Source organism: Nilaparvata lugens, chromosome 2, assembly GCF_014356525.2.
Source record: "Nilaparvata lugens isolate BPH chromosome 2, ASM1435652v1, whole genome shotgun sequence".
Taxonomy (NCBI): domain Eukaryota; kingdom Metazoa; phylum Arthropoda; class Insecta; order Hemiptera; family Delphacidae; genus Nilaparvata; species Nilaparvata lugens.
This window is the reverse complement of record NC_052505.1, coordinates 13,910,910-13,930,701: the sequence shown is the minus strand read 5'-3', so window position 1 is coordinate 13,930,701 and position 19,792 is coordinate 13,910,910. Positions and strand designations below refer to the sequence as shown.

General features: G+C 31.9%; 1 protein-coding gene across 1 annotated transcript in view; it reads left to right on the top strand.

Moving 5' to 3' along the window:
* The first annotated feature begins 2,497 nt into the window (after positions 1–2,497).
* Positions 2,498–19,792, top strand: part of LOC111056722 (scm-like with four MBT domains protein 2) — a 38,003-nt gene continuing 20,708 nt past the window's right edge. The window contains exons 1-3 of the mRNA XM_039419994.1: positions 2,498–2,687; positions 11,847–11,920; positions 17,547–17,665. Of these exons, the coding sequence (XP_039275928.1) occupies positions 2,630–2,687; positions 11,847–11,920; positions 17,547–17,665 (251 nt within the window). The 5' untranslated portion in view covers positions 2,498–2,629. The remainder of the gene's footprint in view (positions 2,688–11,846; positions 11,921–17,546; positions 17,666–19,792) is intronic.

Here is a 19,792-nt window from a genome sequence, read left to right as displayed (position 1 = left end):
ATAATGGAAATTTGATCTCATTTGCTATGTATCTTCTATAATATAACAACAAATAAATGGCCAACAATGGTCAATAGTAAATTTATTAATAATCATTACAAAGTAAAGTTTTATTTATCAGCAATGATGTGCAGATCTATGTTAGTCTGGTAGGGTAGGCTATCTAACAAGAATGAGAAAAATAAGTTTCATGAGCTGAACCTTGTTCAGTTGACAATATGATCTTACAGCTGAAATCATAAGTATATTCATTAGTCTATATTGTATCACTCCGGACTTGGCAATTTGTATTGAGACAGCTAGGCTGCTTTCATATTGTTGTATTTTGTCGTTTTGTTGCATGTATTAATGTATTAAGCCTCATGTTTTGAATTTTGTCCCTACATATGTTTATTATAATCTTGATTATTGGGCATATGATATTATAAAGATGAATTTGAAAACATGAGGCTTAATAATGCAACAAAACGACAAAATACACCAATGTGAAAGCAGCCCTAGGTTTGAACTGGCTCTTATTGTTTTCTGTAAAAGGCAGAAAATTGGTTGATCCGTATAGCCTACTGTATCCGTATATTTACAATGTAGGTAAACATCAAACATCATCATTCACTCACTCATCATCATCATCATCACCTTTGCTTAAAATACTTGCTATCAAGTCACAATAGTTTCTTTCATTTTGAGAAGTTCCACAACATCAATATTTAGTCTACTCTGAGAGTTTAAGCATTGACTATGGATGTAAGCATTGACTATGTATGATTGACTATGATTGACTTACATCCATAGTCAATGGTTTAAGTTATCTTATTTTCATTTTTTCCAATTTAAATTACACTACACAAATTAGTGTAGTTAGTGCATGCTGAGAGTTACTTTCTTGCTCTTAATGCTAGAATATCTTTTGAACGGCCCAAAATGAGCACTGAACTTCTGTATATGACAACGAATTCCTGCCATTTAGTCCTAAATGAAGTTATCCTGCCCAGAGTTAAATTCGATCGCTAGGGTAACCGACCAAATTTCATTCTCAGCGCAAGTGGACACGTGGACTATAGTGATCTGGACATTGCGGTCACCATCAAATTCAAGCAATGCAATTGTGCTATCAATGCCATTGAGCTATTTTTTACAAATCCCATGACTGTTAGATTAGAGCATATTAGTATTATATTTTTGTTTCATCAACTCTGTTTTTGTAAACTCTACTGTAATCATTTAAACTATTTAGCCTATAGTTACAATTGAAGAATAAACATCAGTGTAGGGTGCTGTTTGAGGAAATGTTCAATCACATTCTGAGGAAACTATTAATTAATAGGTAGGCCTACCTAATAAATTACGGTAGGCCTACAGACTAACTCATAAAATGTTAATATATTTTATTGAAATTTCTAGGTTTTTAAAGTGCAGTTCAATAAATAACTCAACTGAGAAATGCAGTCTCATAAGTACCGGTAACCGAGAATTGTAGGGTACTATATCATGGAGATTATTTGATTTTTTTTACAAATTTCGTTGTGCAAATTGTTTATTTCTCAGTAAATAAATAGTACAACCAGAAACATAGCTTCTGAAATATTCATAAAACTATGTATGTAGACTACTCTAAATCGATGTATTCTAGAAACACTTATCCAAATTTACTGAGGGAAGAAACTTGTGAGGAAATTTTTTAAGGCAGATTCCATCAAAGTCATCTCTACAATTATTATGTTGTAGGTTTTACCTAGGTTATAAGGAATGTCCATAAATATTCATTTCCAATTTCTATTTCTAATACGGTAACTCAATTCCATTGTCTTACAGAACTTATTTTGTAGGCTGTAGGATACCTGTCAACAGCTTTTTTCTGACTTAATAAAAACTATGATAGCAACAATAGACTACAATACTTGGAGTAAGGTAAAATCTAGTTGTGAAAAGTTTTGAATCAAATTATGAAAAATATATATTCTTGATTGATTTGACATTAAATTGATTATTTTGTCGAGGAAATTATAATTATTATTGGATCAAATTTAATGGGATGAATTGAGTAACAGCTGTGTACACTCAGTGGTAAAATGGAGAGACTTGGCAACGTTTTTCTCCTATCTTTCTTCACTGCCATTATAACGTGGACCTCACTATAGATGTTTACTTCATCGACTTTCAATATGAATATACAATGGAGCGTGTCTATTCTATAACTGGTCTAAGGTCTAGTGTATGTTCATAACCAAGAAGGCTCTGTTCAATTGAGTTAAAAAAGAAGTTATGGAAATCAGTTTCTTGCTTTTAAATGGCAATATGTTGGTATTATTTGAAATGATGTGTTCATAATTCCATACAATAAACACAAATAATGTAAAGTTGAAATACTCGCACATTTGAGATATAGCATGTACGAATGACACCCACTTGTTTGTGTTGTATAGTTTGACTGTTCGTCGCCGTATTCTTTTCGGGGATGCGATATTTTATCTACCCCATTTCTGTGGTATGGTTTTTGTAGTGGTAGTGGTCGTGGTTTCTGGTTGTAGTAGTTGGACAGTGATCTTCAAACTGCTAGACTTTTCGTTTAGTTATTGCATGAATTATTATTGAAATGTGTTTTTAATTCAAAAGTATTAATCTAGAAAAAATGTCAAATCAATCTAAAGATATTGGAATAAAAGTAGAGGATGCAGAACAGTGCATTGGTGAGTTATTTTTCAAGTTTTTATAAAAATACAAACGATAACTTTGTGCTCAAGTATTGCTGTATTATAAAATAAAATGACAGAATTATAAAAACATCTATCACATTTTAATTTATTTCAATTACGAGAATTATACTTCATAATTTTCTCTATCTTTTTGGCTACTGGAATCTGAGTTTGCTTTAACCTACAGCGATCCGAGAAGTTAGTGTGTATATCATATCGCATACCGTGCAGAACCGTAATTGAATGAATTCCCATTCAAACTCGTCCAGCTCTTCCATAATTTTTTTTCTGTCACTCTGTTTATTCAATCAGAGATTTTTTTATCAGTAATTTTCTATAGAAAAAATGGATTCTTACTTTATGATTATAGGCTACAGTTTTAGAACCATAAGTATGATACATAAATTTACTGTAACTTATAATGGTTGTAATAAATATAAAAATAGGCAGATTTTGTTTTCATTTTTTTCTTATAAATTTATAAATTATGAACTGCGGATTCAACTTGCCTATTGTTTATATAGCCTATATGTGTTGCAATAAACTTCATTTATTTTTTTATAAGTTTTTTATTAAATCAGGTTTATAAAATCAATTATTATAAAGTCAGTTTTTGAAAAGATTTGCTGTGTAGAAAGCGACACGCATTCAGTGATTTTAGGTACTTCATGTATTATACAACCCCATTTTGCCTGTTATGCCAACCCTAAGTTTAAGTTCTAAATAAAAAGTTGGTTAATTTTTTAAATTTGTTTTTAATTAACATTATAAAATATAAATAGCCTATAGCTTATTTTAGATAAATATTTTTTATAGAATCACTCTATTACATTTATTTAGGTAGGTACCCTTTTATTAAGACAACTTTGACAAGACCGGTTTTCGATATTCATCCCATTATCAAGTATCCAAATGTAAACTCAATTAATGAAAAGGTGAAATTAAAAGAAATATAGAAAATGAAAAGGTACTAGAATAGAATAGCTGCTTTTATTTTTACCTCGGAGGGCGGAGTTCGGGCGCAGCCGGCCCTCTTACACTCAACCCTCCAATATAAAGCTGAATAGGCCTAATTCCAGATTAAACAAATCAAATTGAGTAAAAATATATACCGTATACAATATTAAAAGCAAGGTTGATAAATTTATTAAAATACAGAATAATAATCAATATAGAAAAAAATGAAAACCCTAAATTATAATTAAGATATAAATAGAAATTGAAAATTAAAAACTGAAAATAATACAATTTATAATAGGTACTATTTTTATAATAATACTATGTAGGTACTATGTTTGGAATACCAGTGATTCTATATAATGAAACTATTATTGAATAGAAATACATGAAAAAATATATAGATATTATAAATCAAGTTATCATATTCAAACAAATTTTTAGCGGGTTCCTGAAATTGTACTAGCTAGTCCCCGGTTCAGCATATTTTTTAGTTCAGCTATAAACTTACTACACCGTACCGTACCCAAAACTTTAATACTACACTTGTAAAATGTAAGTAACCCAATTTAAGCTGAAATCAATAACATGCGACAGCATACAAATTAAATATGGAGATCTAAATAGATTCTTACATGTATGATCAATATAAGGTGACATTATAAAGTGATTAGCTTACTTCAATTTGTAAACACTGTCATATATTATGTAATATGAGAAAAATTTGAATAATAAAATATTATCATTTTTATTAATAGGTATTGATGTTGGTCCTTCCAATAATTGTTCACACTCATTATAATATTCAATTCAATTGAGTTTGCTCAATTTATTTTTCTTTTTGCAAAGTGTGTCTGTCTAGATGAATGTAAACGGCCGCTTGGCCTTGAGATTCGTTGACGTAGTTACGCAAATAATATTCAAGTTTTAGTACTTCCATCATTTGCCAATGAACTGAGTTTTCATTTCATTAATCAGCTAGCAGACTTGTTATCTTATCTGTATATCGATAATTTTTTATTCCAGTTTGAGTATAATCATTTCAATTTTTTCATGGAAGTATTTTCTTACTGCTCTAGGCAGCCGTCTGGTTCCGTTTTTTATTCATTTTTTTCCTCAATCTTTGATAATATTTATTTTGTGTTTCCCAAAATATTTGACGGAATCTGTTACCGATATGTAACGATGTCGAATTTTTTGGCACAAGAATGTTCAAAAAGATCTAAAATTGAATGAAAAATACTAAGACAGTCAAAAAACCTATCTAAAAAACTCTTTTTCATTCAATATGAATAATTACCACAATATCAACTTCTCAACTACACAAAAAAAAGATCTAAAACATTGTTAAACAGTATAGTGAATTTAAATGAAGGATACAAAAAAGTATAATGAGGATAGTAATTTTTATAATACATTAGAACTCTAATCATCCGAATTAATGGGGACCGGGACCCATTCGGATAATCGGAGTTTTTTTTTTAATTGCCATTGGAGAGAAAAAAAGCTATTTTTTTATTGAATTAAATGAAAGAAACATTCTATTTTCACATGTTTTAAATATAAATAAAATGTACTTATGTACAAGGGAAGGACAATAGTGAGCGAACGCGCAAACACTGGCATCGTAGGGGGAAGAATTATAGCGCACTTTTTTTGGACTAATTTTTTTCTGAAAGTGATTCGGATAATCGGCAATTCGGATAGTCGGAGTTCGGATAATTGGAGTTCTACTGTAACTAAATCAATGAAGGAATATTTCTTCATTTATTTATTCCTCATACATTACAAAATAAATTGGTAAAGTTTACAAAATACAATGCAATAATCAAATTAATGTACAAAATTTAGGAACTGCTTCCCCAAAAGAGTAACTCGAGTTTGGGGAAGGAGCCAACCGAACTTCGGCAAGCTAAGAATCATAAAGCTTATAATATTATACTTTTCATTTATGTACAATATTTTTTTTGATACGCCTAAAATATTAGTTTTATGGTGAGGGCTATACTCTTATTTAACTTGAAATTGAAAAATCAAAGTAAACTTTTTAAAAAAAGGGCACCTACTTTGATTTTTAATTTCCAGATAAATAAGATTAGCCTTCACCAAAAATTATTCTCTCTCTCTTCCTTGTATAAAATGTAAAAGTTTGTGTGGCAGAGAGGACATAAAGTCCTAACTCCTCCCTCAATAAAGGCAATTATTCAATTCTCTCTCTCACTCTCTCTCTCTCTGTCTCTCGGTCGTGTGTTGATGGGAAGGATATTATTTTATATCCTTCTTAGAGAATCGACAATTATTTGGTTGAAACACCGCCGATTTATGAAGTTACATTACAATTCTATACCATCGTTATTCTCATTGATTAATAATTATTTATACTTTGTAAAATTCGTTGAATAATTAGCATTGCCATTGCCGTCATTTAATGTAAATTAGTGTATAGGCCAGTAAATATTGTAATATACATAAATAAAGAAATCTAATCTAATCTCCCTCCATGTAAATTTTGACATAATGTAAATTAAGAATTAAACGTAATCATGATAGAAGCTATCGATTGTTAAAGTATCCTGGAGAAGAGATAGTTTCAAGTAATTATATGTATTCTCTTATTTGTTTTATCATGATCCAATAACCTTTGGCTTACTATAATTGGTATATTTTTTACTGTATACTATACTAAACAATGTATAGCAAAGTTATTCGTCCAATTGAAGGAAAATATAATTGTTTCATGAAGCTATATTCTTCAATATTATCAAAAAGGGTTGTGTCTTATTATCACAGACGTCAATCAGTGTGTAATATTAAATCTAAAAATTAATGTAGTCATAAGAATATTATCTGGGAGAACCCGCCTATCGCTATAATTATTAACTAATAGTTTTTAAATTTGTGTTCTCGATCAACTTCCTTTCATTCTATTATCAGTATTGCAAGTTGATGCATTAAGCCGTAGATATGAGTCATCAGTGAATTCTTACACTCCAGAAAATAAAATGAATGGCAATCGGATGTTGACTCATTTTTGTATTCTGTTAAGCTGGGTTTTCACGCTCAAGCGATTTGTGCAAACTGGTTTGCGCAAGCCATATTTGCGCAAACTAGTGAAATAGAATTCTTCTGTTCACACGCTCAGTTCAGTTTGTGCAATTTGGCTTGTGAATTTCACTGCTACTAACCTAAAAACCAGCTAAACTGCTATCAGTAGCAGTTATCTATGGTAGCAGTAGCTATCCATATCAGTTTTGATCTATATCAGATTCCTATCTATATCACTCCCAGTATCCATCCATATGATTCCACAGTCTCCCTGTCAGCTTCTTGGTCAAATGATCACATTTTTTCTATTAAGGCATCTTAAACATGAGATTTAGCCTTGCGATCACTATTTGCCATATTTATTAATTATTATGATAAATACTAATATTATACACACTATTAATTATGAAAGACTTGAGAACTAAACAATAATATATTTAGCATGAAAACTTGAATAGGTAATAATAAATAAAAATCACGAGACAGTCAAACTAGAGGTTGAGTTGAGGGTAGGATTCGCGTGCGCATGCGCGAAAACGTAGCCTGAAATTTCGCGCAAATAGCTTGAGCAGTGTTTAAACGCTCATTCCAATACTCCAACCGCAAGCCGATTTTTTGTCAGAACAGAATTTGCTCAAGCCAGATTTTTCGGCTTGCGCAAGCCTCAAGCCACCGTTCACACGCACATATTCAACTGCACACAAGCCAGTTTGCGCAAATGGCTAGAGCGTCTAAGCCCGACTTTAGAGTCATTTTAAATTCTTGTTAGGCGATACGAAGTAGGGTTATTTATTCACAATCAACTTGTGTTGGCTATCTTTATTCTACCATAATGACATAGTGTTGGATTTTTGTCTATATTTATTTTATTCATCATTCATTCATACAACAATTTAGTACAAATCGTACAGCCTAATTAAAAGCGGGAGGATTAAACAAAACAAATGAAAGGCTCACATATTTGTCTGTGATTATTTTTCTCTATTTAAGCTTCTTCTAGAGTAACACTTTTGATGTGGGTGGCCCTTGACTTGTGCTTGCCTAATGGAATGAATGATTTGTTAAGAGATGGATGGACCTATATAGTGAGGTTCACGTTATAATGGCAGTATTCGATTAATATTGGAGTGTTGCTATCCTTGTCTATCATCCTTGTATCATCTTCCTATAGTGAGGTCCAAGTTATAATGGAAGTATTTGATTAAAATTCATGTGTTGCTATACTTGTCAACCATACGACAAGGCAGATAGCGCTATTCTTTTCTAGCTTCGCAACGTTGCCAGATCGTTCTCCAATGTAGAATTATAACTACTGTAATTATTAACAAAATTTTCAATCAAAGTCATGAAAATTTATCATTAGATCATTAAAAATATATATTTTCCTGATGAGTAAAATATAATTGTTCATTTTAAACAAGGATGAATAGTCAATATTACAGATATATCAGCTATCCTAATTAAAAATCTACATTATACAAATCTTCAAATCTTGAAGTACCCTTTATTTTTTTAAAAACTTTAAAATAGTTTTGACCCTAACTTAGGTCATTTCCAAGTTGAATTATATTATTAAGTCATAATTATATTATGGTTGTAGTATTTTGTACAATAAATGAATAAAAAATAAATGTAGAAAATAAAGATAAATAAATTTGTTTTCTACATTTAAACTTGAAAATGACCTAAGTTAGCGTCGAAACTATTTTTAAGTTTTAAAAAAATTAAAGGTATTTCAAGATTTTATATTGTTTTTATTTATTTGTTAAAAAGTAGCCCAAGTGAGTAGAGTGTTTTTATCAGCTATCCTCTATAGAAGGCAGTGGCAAGGCAGAGACTTGACAACGCTGTTCTCCTATCTTTCTCAACTGCTATTATAACTTGGACCTCACTATAGGTAGAGTTATAGTTAAGTTAATAGTTAGTTGAGTAGTTGAGTTAGTGAACCATCAAGAAGTAGTTTTCAAGCTCAGAACTGTCTATTAGCAGAGCTGTCCTCAAACAGCCACCCTTCCAACGGGAGAACCGACAGCACGGCGCTTATCTTATCCTAACAATAAGGCGGGTCTGCCTGGACAGTCACGTCTCTAACTTGAGATCCACTGCCATCTATGAGCATTGGTCGATTGAGAAGAATATTGATGTTATTCAAGCTGGATTAACACATAAATCAGTATCAGTGAACTTGGCCGGCACAGTGAAAATATAATTCCTATGAGTTCTAATTGGACAATTCACACTCAGCCCGGCCGAGCGAGTATGGAAAGTCTCATTAGAACTTATGGGAATAATATTCTTACTGTAGACTCCTGGAAAACTTTCAATGATACTGATATGTGGGGATGCAGCTTTATAAGCAATTCTTATGAAGTAAATTTCACTCTAGGAGGTCACGTTGGACTGTTCATGGAATGCTTTATGAACTGTCAGCATTATTAATGCAATATTATTAATGCTTACCCTATGAAAATCATAAATTTTCAAGGCTGTATAACACAGTCATTATTCGATTTCCAGATGTTCAGCAATGTTTTTAAAACGTTATCTACAATACAGGGTGTTTCAGAAGTAGTGTCGAACAATCTAGTGTATTGTACCTGGATGATAGGAGACTACAAATGTCGTATTTGAAGTTTCCAAAACTCAGCGGTTATCTTTATAGCTGCCATTTTGTTTTTTTCACTTAGTAATTTTTATCTCAAGAACGAAATATCGTATTGATCTGAAATTTGACATGAATATTTATGCTATAAAGACTCAACTTTAAAAAATAAAATGAAGAATTTTCTATGTAAATTTTCAAAATGGCGGCCATTTTAAATTTTTGATTGTAAATTTCACGAAAACCGTTCACTTTACAAAAAAATTAGAAGAGACAAAAAGTTAGCAAATTTTATCAAGATTTCAAGGATATCTTATTTATTGAGACTGGTCGAAGAATAAAAAAAGAAATTAATTCTTTTCGTACTGCATGCATGACCACTTTTCACTATTTAAACATCAATATTAAATTTTCAATTCCAATTGTATTCAAGATGAAGCTTTGAAACTCAGTATGGCTCCATATGGCCGGCCATCCAGCTGATTTTACAATGTTTTCCAGGAGATCTTGTTTGTTCATGGGTTATGCATGCAGTACGAAAAGTATTAATTTCTCTGTTATTCTATTACCAATCTCAATGAATAAGGTTTCCTTGAAATCTTGATAATATTTACTAACTTTTTTGTCCTTTGTAAATTTTTTGTCAAGTGAACGGTTTTCGTGAAATTTACAATCAAAAATTTAAAATGGCCGCCATTTTGAAAATTTACATAGAAAATTCTTCATTTTATTTTTTAAAGTTGAGTCTTTATAGCATAAATATTCATGTCAAATTTCAGATCAATACGACATTTCGTTCTTGAGTACTAAGTGAAAAAACAAAATGGCAGCTATAAGGATAACCGCTGAGTTTTGGACACTTCAAATACGACATTTGTAGTCTCCTATCATCCAGGAACAATACCATAAAATGTTCGACACTACTTCTGAAACACTCTGTATAGTAGAGGAAAGAATTATTGGCTTATACATGTAGGAGATTGGAAATTGTTGAATGACACATCATCACGTTTGAACTACAGAACTGATTTGCTTGAAATTTTGGTTATATATTCTTGATTTACCCAGGATGGTTATAGGCCTATTTTCAATTATTCAAGATTTCAGTAGGCTAGGTCAAGTTTTAATTAGACTTTTGCGGAGCAAGGGTTACCTGCTAGTTATCGATGAACTAATAATCATACCTGAGGCTTCCAACGTAAACACTAAAATATAAAACTATTATAAGTTTTCCATGAATTATTAACTATCAATAAATTAATCTTCCAATCAGGCTTCATTCGCAACTTTTTATTTGATAAATGGTAATTACTGACTTCCCCTTTGAACTGGAATCCTGAAAAAATAATAAATTAAAACTTGTTTGAGGCCATTAAAACATTTCTGTGTGTCTGTGTAATGGTTGGAAGGGGGCCCGCATCGTATTACAATACAATGAACTGATAAGCGAAACTTGTAACGTTCCTACATTTTTTTCATTCTGCTAGAATTTCACACTGTTGTGTGTATTTTTCGTCCGAATGCTTCGTATTTAGGCTAATAACAAGCATTCTTACTTACAATATGGTTTGAACCCGAATTCCCGATTGGAAACTGTACGATATCTCTTATTGTACTATTATCCACGCACAAGTCTAGGACTCGTGTGTGCATCATCCTATGCCCTTGGAATTGGAATATTTGAATTATATACCCATATCGTAATATATCAATACTCTGTGTACCGGTAGTAACCTTTGGAAACTTATCTATTTGTAGAACCCTAAACCTTAGATGTATATACGATTATTGTGTACTGAAACCATGTCAAGAGATTTGTAATGGAATGTGAGAATATAGATACTTTTTTTAGAATTCTCATGTTGACTTGTATATAATAATATTGTACAATATACTTCGAAGCTTAAATTGATAAATCATCGATACTGTTATGTAATATGTGTCACTTCATATGCGACTGTCGGCTTCAGTAACTACATTTTAGCGCTATAGTTTTGTAATCAATTTTATATCACCATCTCAAACAGGTTTAGTACCTCGAGATGCAAATACTCAATTGGCATTGCATTTTATTTTGTAATAGTATTTTCTCATGTTGTAAAATTTGTATTGCTTTTATTATGTATTTCTAAGATGTTGTAATTTTATATATCTGCCAATAAAACATTTTCATTTCATTTATTAGATACCGTAACAATAATCACTTGAAAATATAATATTGCTTTCATCCTTCAATCTTGAAAAGATATTTCAAAAACCGTGCATATTTCAGTAAATTTGCCAGAAATTATTGTAATACTCGATAACCATTGGCTAAATATTTTTTTGTTGGTACAATATTATGAAATAGTCAAAACTTTATCTATTTAAAAATATCCCAATTATCAACTTATTGTGATATTTCTATAACCATTGGCTAAATCATTTGTTTCATAGCATCAAAATGTCATAAAATTGTCAAAACTTTTGTAAAATTATATAATTTGAATTTTATTTTTATTGATGTAGATTTTATTATCCAATGACAATATGTAATTCTTTGTTTTCAGATGATTCATTTGTATGGCAGGATTACCTGGACGCTACAAACTCCAGAGAAGCTCCACAAATTCTCTTCCCTCATGTAAGTCCAATTTCATTTTTTCGTAAATTTTAAAATATTTATAAACTAGGCGTAACTCACAGCATAAACCGCCACTTGCTTTGTTAAATTCAACTCTGTCTCAAGGTCAAAACATAGTGGAGCGGCGAAGATGAAGGGAAGGTACAGTAGAATAGAATAGAATAGCTGCCTTTATTTTTACCTAGGAGGGCGGAGTTAGGGCGCAGCCGGCCCTCTCTTACACTCAACTCTCAATGGGTAGCTGAGTAGCTGAGAGTGTTGGAAAGTAATGCATTATATTCAAATAATGTCTCTGCTCTACTAAGCCGCCTCACTGTTCTGATACATTTAAATACGTTCGTTACTTTTTAAATCTCAGGTACCTTCTCCAATACATCTTTGCAGCTCCTCTATATTATGTTTTAATCCTCATTCAATACTCTATACCGCACTGTTATACAGTTCTATCAAAAAGCAGCAAAATATTACAATTATTAAATTTTACTTGTTTTACATTTTTGACCCAATTGATTTTTTTTGTAATATACTAAATAAAACCTGTACTTGTATCAGACCGCTAACCTCTATTTTGGTAAAACCGGCATTGATGTTTATGCTTTTTTTATAATACAAAACCGCATTTGCAGAGACTTATGAGTTTTAGTAGACTTGTGAGCAAAATACCTGTTATTGTTGTCCAAGGAAATTGTATATTAATCATTCTTGATTCGTTAAAATATCACTTATAATTGGAAAGATTGCCAGAGTAATAAAGAACAAGCATTCAGCTATTCTTCTCCCGCATATAGAGATGAAATGTCCAAAATAAGTTTTTGAATAAATCATTCATAAAAACTGTTACTTAATAATCATTTTATATAAATATTTGTAACAGTTTTTATGAATGATTTGTTCAAAAACTTATTTTGGACATTTCATCTCTATATGCGGGAGAAGAATAGCTGAATGCTTGTTCTTTATTACTCTGGCAATCTTTCCAATTATATAAGTGATATTTTAACGAATCAAGAATGATTAATATACAATTTCCTTGATATTTATTAACTTGATATTTTATTGTTTCTCAAGTATGTTGAGCATCAGAATATCTACAATATCGTTCTTGAATTGTTTTTATAAAAATAAAACCTACTAAAGCACTTGAAACAAAAATTGAGAACTGGATCAAGACCAAAAATGTTGTAGTCAAAATAATTTAATTCCAGGCATTTATAATTTTTTTAAATCATGTTTTATTCAATTATTTCCCCCTTTACTATCTGAAAGTTGTCTATCAAACTGAATTCAATTTATATAATGTCATCCTGCACTGATTCAAATTAATTATTTCCCCCTTTACTATTGAAAGTTGTCTCTCAAACTGAACCCAATTTATATAATGATATCCTGCACTAATTTCAAATTCTTGATAATTATATAAAAATGAATGAATATTTGTTTATCAATTATATTTTATTTACGTTTATTTTTATACTATGAAGTACTCCACTCTCATGTTTTTTCTTTTTCTTTTTTCAAAGTGTATGCTAATTTTTTGTTTGAAGTGTTTGCTAAATTTGTTGTTTCTACATTCACTTTTTTATCTAGTTTTTTTTTCAAATTGGAGTGCTTACTGAATGCTCGTTGCTAGCGCACAATCTTTTTTTTGCTGGCAACGCCAATATTATATATTTTATTATTATTATTTAGTATTGAAACTAAATAATAATAAAATATATAATATATTATTTATTATATAAATAAAAGCTTTTGTATTTTTGTTAGTAAATTTCTAATGTATGAAACTGAATTTTGTTTTCCATGTTTTGTGAATTATTTATATGTATTTGGCAATAAATTTGATTTGATTTGGTTTTTATTTGAATGAACAATCAGTTAATATCTCACCCCTTGCTCAAAGTCAACTCCTAATTAATCATTGTTATTTTCGCTTTCAGCTACATCAGTGTTTGCATTTTATTGAACATTGAGTAGTTTTTCATATTGCCTAGTTGATAGTTTCAGCTGTTATCCATAGAGCAAGCGCGACTTACTTTGTTGAAATTTGCAGCCATCTCATTCAATACTCTATTCTTCATTCAAACAATATTCAATACATCAGAACAATTATTTATAGTTTCCCTTATTCATTCAATAGTCTAAACAGTTCTATAGTGAGATCTGAGTTGTTCTGCACTTCTATAGTAGAGTATTGTAGAAGCGAATTCTTCATTTAGGGGTGAATGCATGAATAAATTATTTGAAAACAATAGGCTTTTTAAATTTTAGTGCTGTATACTAAAACCTTAATATTTATTCTTGTACATTTTTTTTGTAAAGTAAGAAAAAAATCAGTACTGTATTCTGTCTAAAGAATAATTTAAAGTCTGCATCAATACTGAGTTTCAGTTTTGATTCACTGGTTTTTTCGAGTGTAGCAATCATATTTCGTTCGGTAATTATTTCCATTGACCTTGAGGCAAAACGCTGTAACAAACGAATAGACAATCCACTCATTTATGCATTTGAAAGCATTGGTTTGAATAGCAGTTCACTTTCAACTACCAACATTGATTTAATGGAAAGTATATTATTGTTATTCCAAATGCTGACATTTAGAAATTATTTAATGCAGACAAGACAAAGATTATTTTAAATGCTAGAATTGGAGACGAGAGTCTTCCAACAAATTTCACCACTATAAGATTAACACAAAAATAGAATTGTTGACGTAAATAGCAAATACAAATAACGAGAAACAAATAGTTGATGATGTAACCAACCAGTTGATCAAAGAAACTAACAATGTTTTTACAATAAAGCATTGATGAAACAAGTCGAAAATGATTAACTTTAACATCACAATAAACACTGATGGAAAATGTCGAAACTGATTAAATGTATTTTGTTTTTCGTAGGTATTGAAAATTAGGATGTTTCGTACAGGAGTTTGATATCTGTGTTAAGAACACGAAAAATGTTTCAATGCTCGTAAATGCTTTGAAAAAATAGTTTAAAGTTTTTATTCACAACAAATGAGCTCATGAAAAACAAAATGTCATTTGGAATATTTCCCAAAAAACCTGAGAGTTGGGAATGATTCAATATTATTTACTAATTTATTACACAGTTTGTATTTTAGGCAGATTAACAGTTGTCAGCTTCCAGCTAACTTGTTATTCCTTATGAATAACATCAATGCTGACAGTTTGGAGTGAATTTCGCTGAAACTCAGACAAATTTATAGTGAAATTCACCTTATAAAGTCAGTGGAAATGATAGGACGGCGAGGTTGCCAATTCTCTTTTTCCACTGCCTTCAATAGATAGACTAGCTATGTGATTCAAGTCATCCCGGTATATCTAATATAATATTTAATTTAATTATATTTAATGCAATAGGCTATCTAAAGCTAGGTTTACACTGCAGTTAGCTATATAGCTCTGCTACAAGCTCAAAAAGAGACACTGTAGATCTGCTTATAGCCCGGCTATATAGTATTTTTAAGCCTATTTTCTCAGCTATATAGCAGAAAATGAGCTATCCAAAATTTTCGGTAAACATCAAAGAGAATCTGAGCTATATGTAGCTCTGCTACATGTCAATTTTTGTTTATAGCAGAACTAGATGTAGCTGCGCACAGGTTCTTTAACCTTGCGGGGACCTTCCTTATATTCATTGTATAATTTAATTTTATACTGTAATACATCATTCTAATGTAATTCTATTTCTATGTTTCTGATTTCCTGTTGATGTTATTATTATTAAGGATAAATAAACGATTTTGATTTTGAATACTCCACCTTTTGACGTACGGCTGGGTTTCGGCCTCTCATAAGGGGGTGACTTGGGGGTTGTAACTCGGGGGTTTTGGGTGTGGATACCCATTGTATGGTACATCGTATCTTGAAGGCCTTCAAAGCGAGAAGGATGACATCAATAGGGGTCATCTGTGGTGCTTTTATCCAGAATGGCGGCTGATTGAAGTTTTAGTTTTAAAGAAATAATTGATGAAATTCAATCAGCCGCCATTTTGGATAAGGGTGTCGTGGAGGATTTTTGTTGATGTCATCTTTCTAGTTTTAAAAAGGCCTTTATAATGATGTGTAGCACGGTGGGTGTTTGCATTAGAAATGTTCGAATTACAACCCCTCATTTCTTTACAAACTGTAACTTCAATCAGCCACCGTTTTGGATTCAATTTTCATAGTAGCCTACATTTTAATTGATGTTATCTTTCTTGTTTTGAAAGGCCGTTTGAAGTGATGTACCACACGATGGGCGTTTGCATTGAAAGTGTTCGATTTACAACTCTTAGGTCACCATATTATACATTCTGAACCTAGTCAACCCCTTATGAAGGGGTTGAAATTCGGTTGTACGTCGGAAGTTAGAGTATTTGACCAGTAACATATCCTGAAAGTTACAGTATTACGGTAGCTGCTCTGTCCTTAAAGGAAGGCTGCCGCAGCTGTTTAGTGCCTGCTGGGTTTACACCAGATATACTGTACTCATTTGTTGTCAGAGTGCTAGTAGGTTACTGCGCATTGCGAGCATTTATTTTTGATTTATATATTATTGTGCAATGATGGAGAGTGAATTTAATTGGAATAGAGACAAAATTATCCAATATCTTCTTTCTCTTCTCTGTGCTGAAAATATCACAGTAGCTGCGGCGAAAGCAGCGGCTGCTGCAAGAACTACCTTTTTCTTCGGCATCTGGCTGTGAACTGAGCAGTGAATACTGGTTTATTCCAAACTCTATGGAGCTATAGAGTATAAGTAATGTCATCAAAATGGCAGCACAGAGAAGAAAAAGAAGATATTGGATAATTTTGTCTCTATTCCAGTCAAATTCACTCTCCATCATTCCAGAATAATATATAAATCAAAAATAAATGCTTGCAATGCGCAGTAATACCTACTAGCACTCTGACAACAAATGAGTACAGTATTATCTGGTGTAAACACAGCAGGCACTAAACAGCTGCGGCAGCCTTCCTTCAAGGACAGAGCAGCTACATCTAGCTCTGCTATAAACAAAAACTGACATGTAGCATAGCTACATATAGCTCTGCTACATAAAATTAGCGTTAAATCTACTTATAGCAGAGCTACATCTAGCAGAGTTATATGTAGCTCAAATTTTATATAGCTCTGTTATATAGCAGAGCTATATATCTCTTCAGCTACATAGTGTAAACGTAGCTTAATTGTTGATTCTTGTTAATAATGATCAATAATTCTATCTCAAATAAATTTCATGATTTAATAATGAATTTTCATAAAGTAGATTCAGTACTCAGGTAGTTCATTAAACAGAGTGTTTCAAAAGTTACTTTACAACTCTGATGATTCATGAAATCTATTCAAAAACTTATCACATATCGTTATTATTTCTTCATAGTCTGATTTGGCAACGGTGTTGAGCTAGAAGAGGATAGAGCTATCTGCTTTATCCAAAGACAGACAAGGATAGAAAACCGATGTTGATCAGTTGCTTAAGTACTCTATAACGTGATTCTAACCATATGTCCAATCACGAAGATCCACACTATAGAATGAAATTGATTTGAATTGGTATTTTTTATTAATTCGAATTTGTATTTTTATTGATTTGAATTTGTATCTTTTTATTGATTTTCAGGTTGAGCAGAGTTTGCAAAGTGGCTTTCAAGAAGGCATGAAAGTTGAAGTGCCACTCAAAGATGACCCGGAAAACTATTGGGTGGCTACCATTATTACTGCATGTGGACCTTTGCTCAGGTAAATACACGAGAGTAATAATTATATTAAACGAAATTCAACTTGCAATTAAGAAATTAATCACTCATTCATCTCGGATTCATGAGTGACTTTTGAGATACTCTGCTGCGTCTTATGCTATCATACAGCCATTTAACAGTCATGGGAGGCTAACACTGACGTGTTAGGGTAGGCACACACCAGTCAAGACTAGTCACGATTAGTCACAATACTTCACATAGTTGCTTATGAAGTAACACACACCGATTAGTCATTGCAATTAGACATATCTTCATAAGCAACTATGTAAAGTATTGAGTCTGATCATGTCTGGTCTTGTCTTGACTAACTGGTGTGTAACTAGCCTAAGAGAAATCACTAATCAGCTGTTTGAGAGGGTCTCAGTCTGCCAAAATCTCAGTTCGTCTAGCTCCCGTTTAAAACATTAATGCAGGCCACCAACACCAAATACGGCGGCCATTATTATTTGTGCAATTATATATAGGGGGTCTTGGTGAAGCCTTTAAGGCCCTCCGCAAAGTAGACCAATGCTAATCCACGCCACTCCAACCCACGCCGTGGGATGTTTTGTAAATCATTGCTATAGTATTATTCATAATCAATCAGCTGACAAGTGGATTATTCATTGCATGCATTACACAGATGTATGGAGAAGCCTAGCAATGGTTTACAAAACATCCCACGGCGTGGGTTGGAGTGGCGTGGATTAGCGTGGATCTACTTTGCGGCGGGCCTAAGAACGGTTCAATATTTCACATACCAGGATAATTTGAAATCGAAATTGAATTAAATTAGTTAAATTATTAAATTATGAATTAAAAATATTAATTTTCTGTGACTTCTAATTTTCGGTCTCACCTAGCCTGCAAAAAAACTGAGGTTAAAAAGAAATGAATCATATTGGATTTATTAATCTGTTAAGAACTGCTACCTACATGTTTCATCTAGTTTCAACACTAGAATGAAGACTTGCAGACTATAATAATTGTTAAAAATATGAAATATTTACTCACTGACTAGAGCATGCTTTTGATTCGCATGGGATTCATAGTCAACAGTTGATGGCCTTCCGATGTGATGACACAACAATGAATGACGACATGTGTGTACACACTTGTTCAACACACTTGTCCTGTCGTTAGTGGGCTCTCTTAGTTACAGAAATCTTCTGAATGACGTTAATAATAATGAATAGCAAAAATAAGTAACTTTGGAGAATGTAAGATAAGATGAACCTATTGTGACTAAACGTGTCTTGTCTTTTCTTGACTAACTGGTGTGTGCCTAGCCTTAGAGTTTGTCATTCATATGTGCGATATTATATCAAATGTGAGAGAATCAGCTGATCGGGAGGATCTCAGATGTGCGAAATTCCAGTTTGTCTGGCTCCCGTTGTTTTGTGGATAGCAGGGGTATTCACAATGTTGTTTTAGCAAGCTAAAGTGCTATTCGCTAACTCTGGATTGTGAACGCCCCATCTAAAACCAACTGCTTTAAGCTAACTGCAATAGCGTTTCAAGCGGATAATTTGTGTTACTCAAAGTTTATATCTTTTTGTGTAGTTGAGAAGTTGATATTGTGGTAATTATTCATATTGAATGAAAAAGACTAAGAAATTGTCAAAAAATCACTGATTTATTGATAATTAGAAAAACTGGTTTCGGTTATTACACCATTGTAAATCTCTGAGTTTATCAGTGTATGGTGTAATAACCGGTCTTTCTAATTATCAATAAATCAGTGGTTTTTTGACAATTTCTTAGTCTTTTTCATTCAAAGTTTATAACCTCACTTTTGGTACCAAATATGACCAAAACAAACATGGCCGCCGTTTTAACAGAGTTATCTTGTCTGTTAATTTTTTTCTAACGTACCACTATATTTTTTCTAACCTACCATTGAGTCAACACAAACTTAGCAAATAGCTGGAGTTAGCGAATAGCTCGACTTAGCCAGCTAACTCCAACATTGAATAGGACCTACCCCTATTGTCATATTATATTCTTATAACACCTTATCATATTCTGGGTTGATACTGTATCCTGAACGAAACATTTCAAATAATATTTACAATATTGTCATTTGAAAGCCGAAACCCAATCTCCCCAACCTTTCCTTTACCTTTGA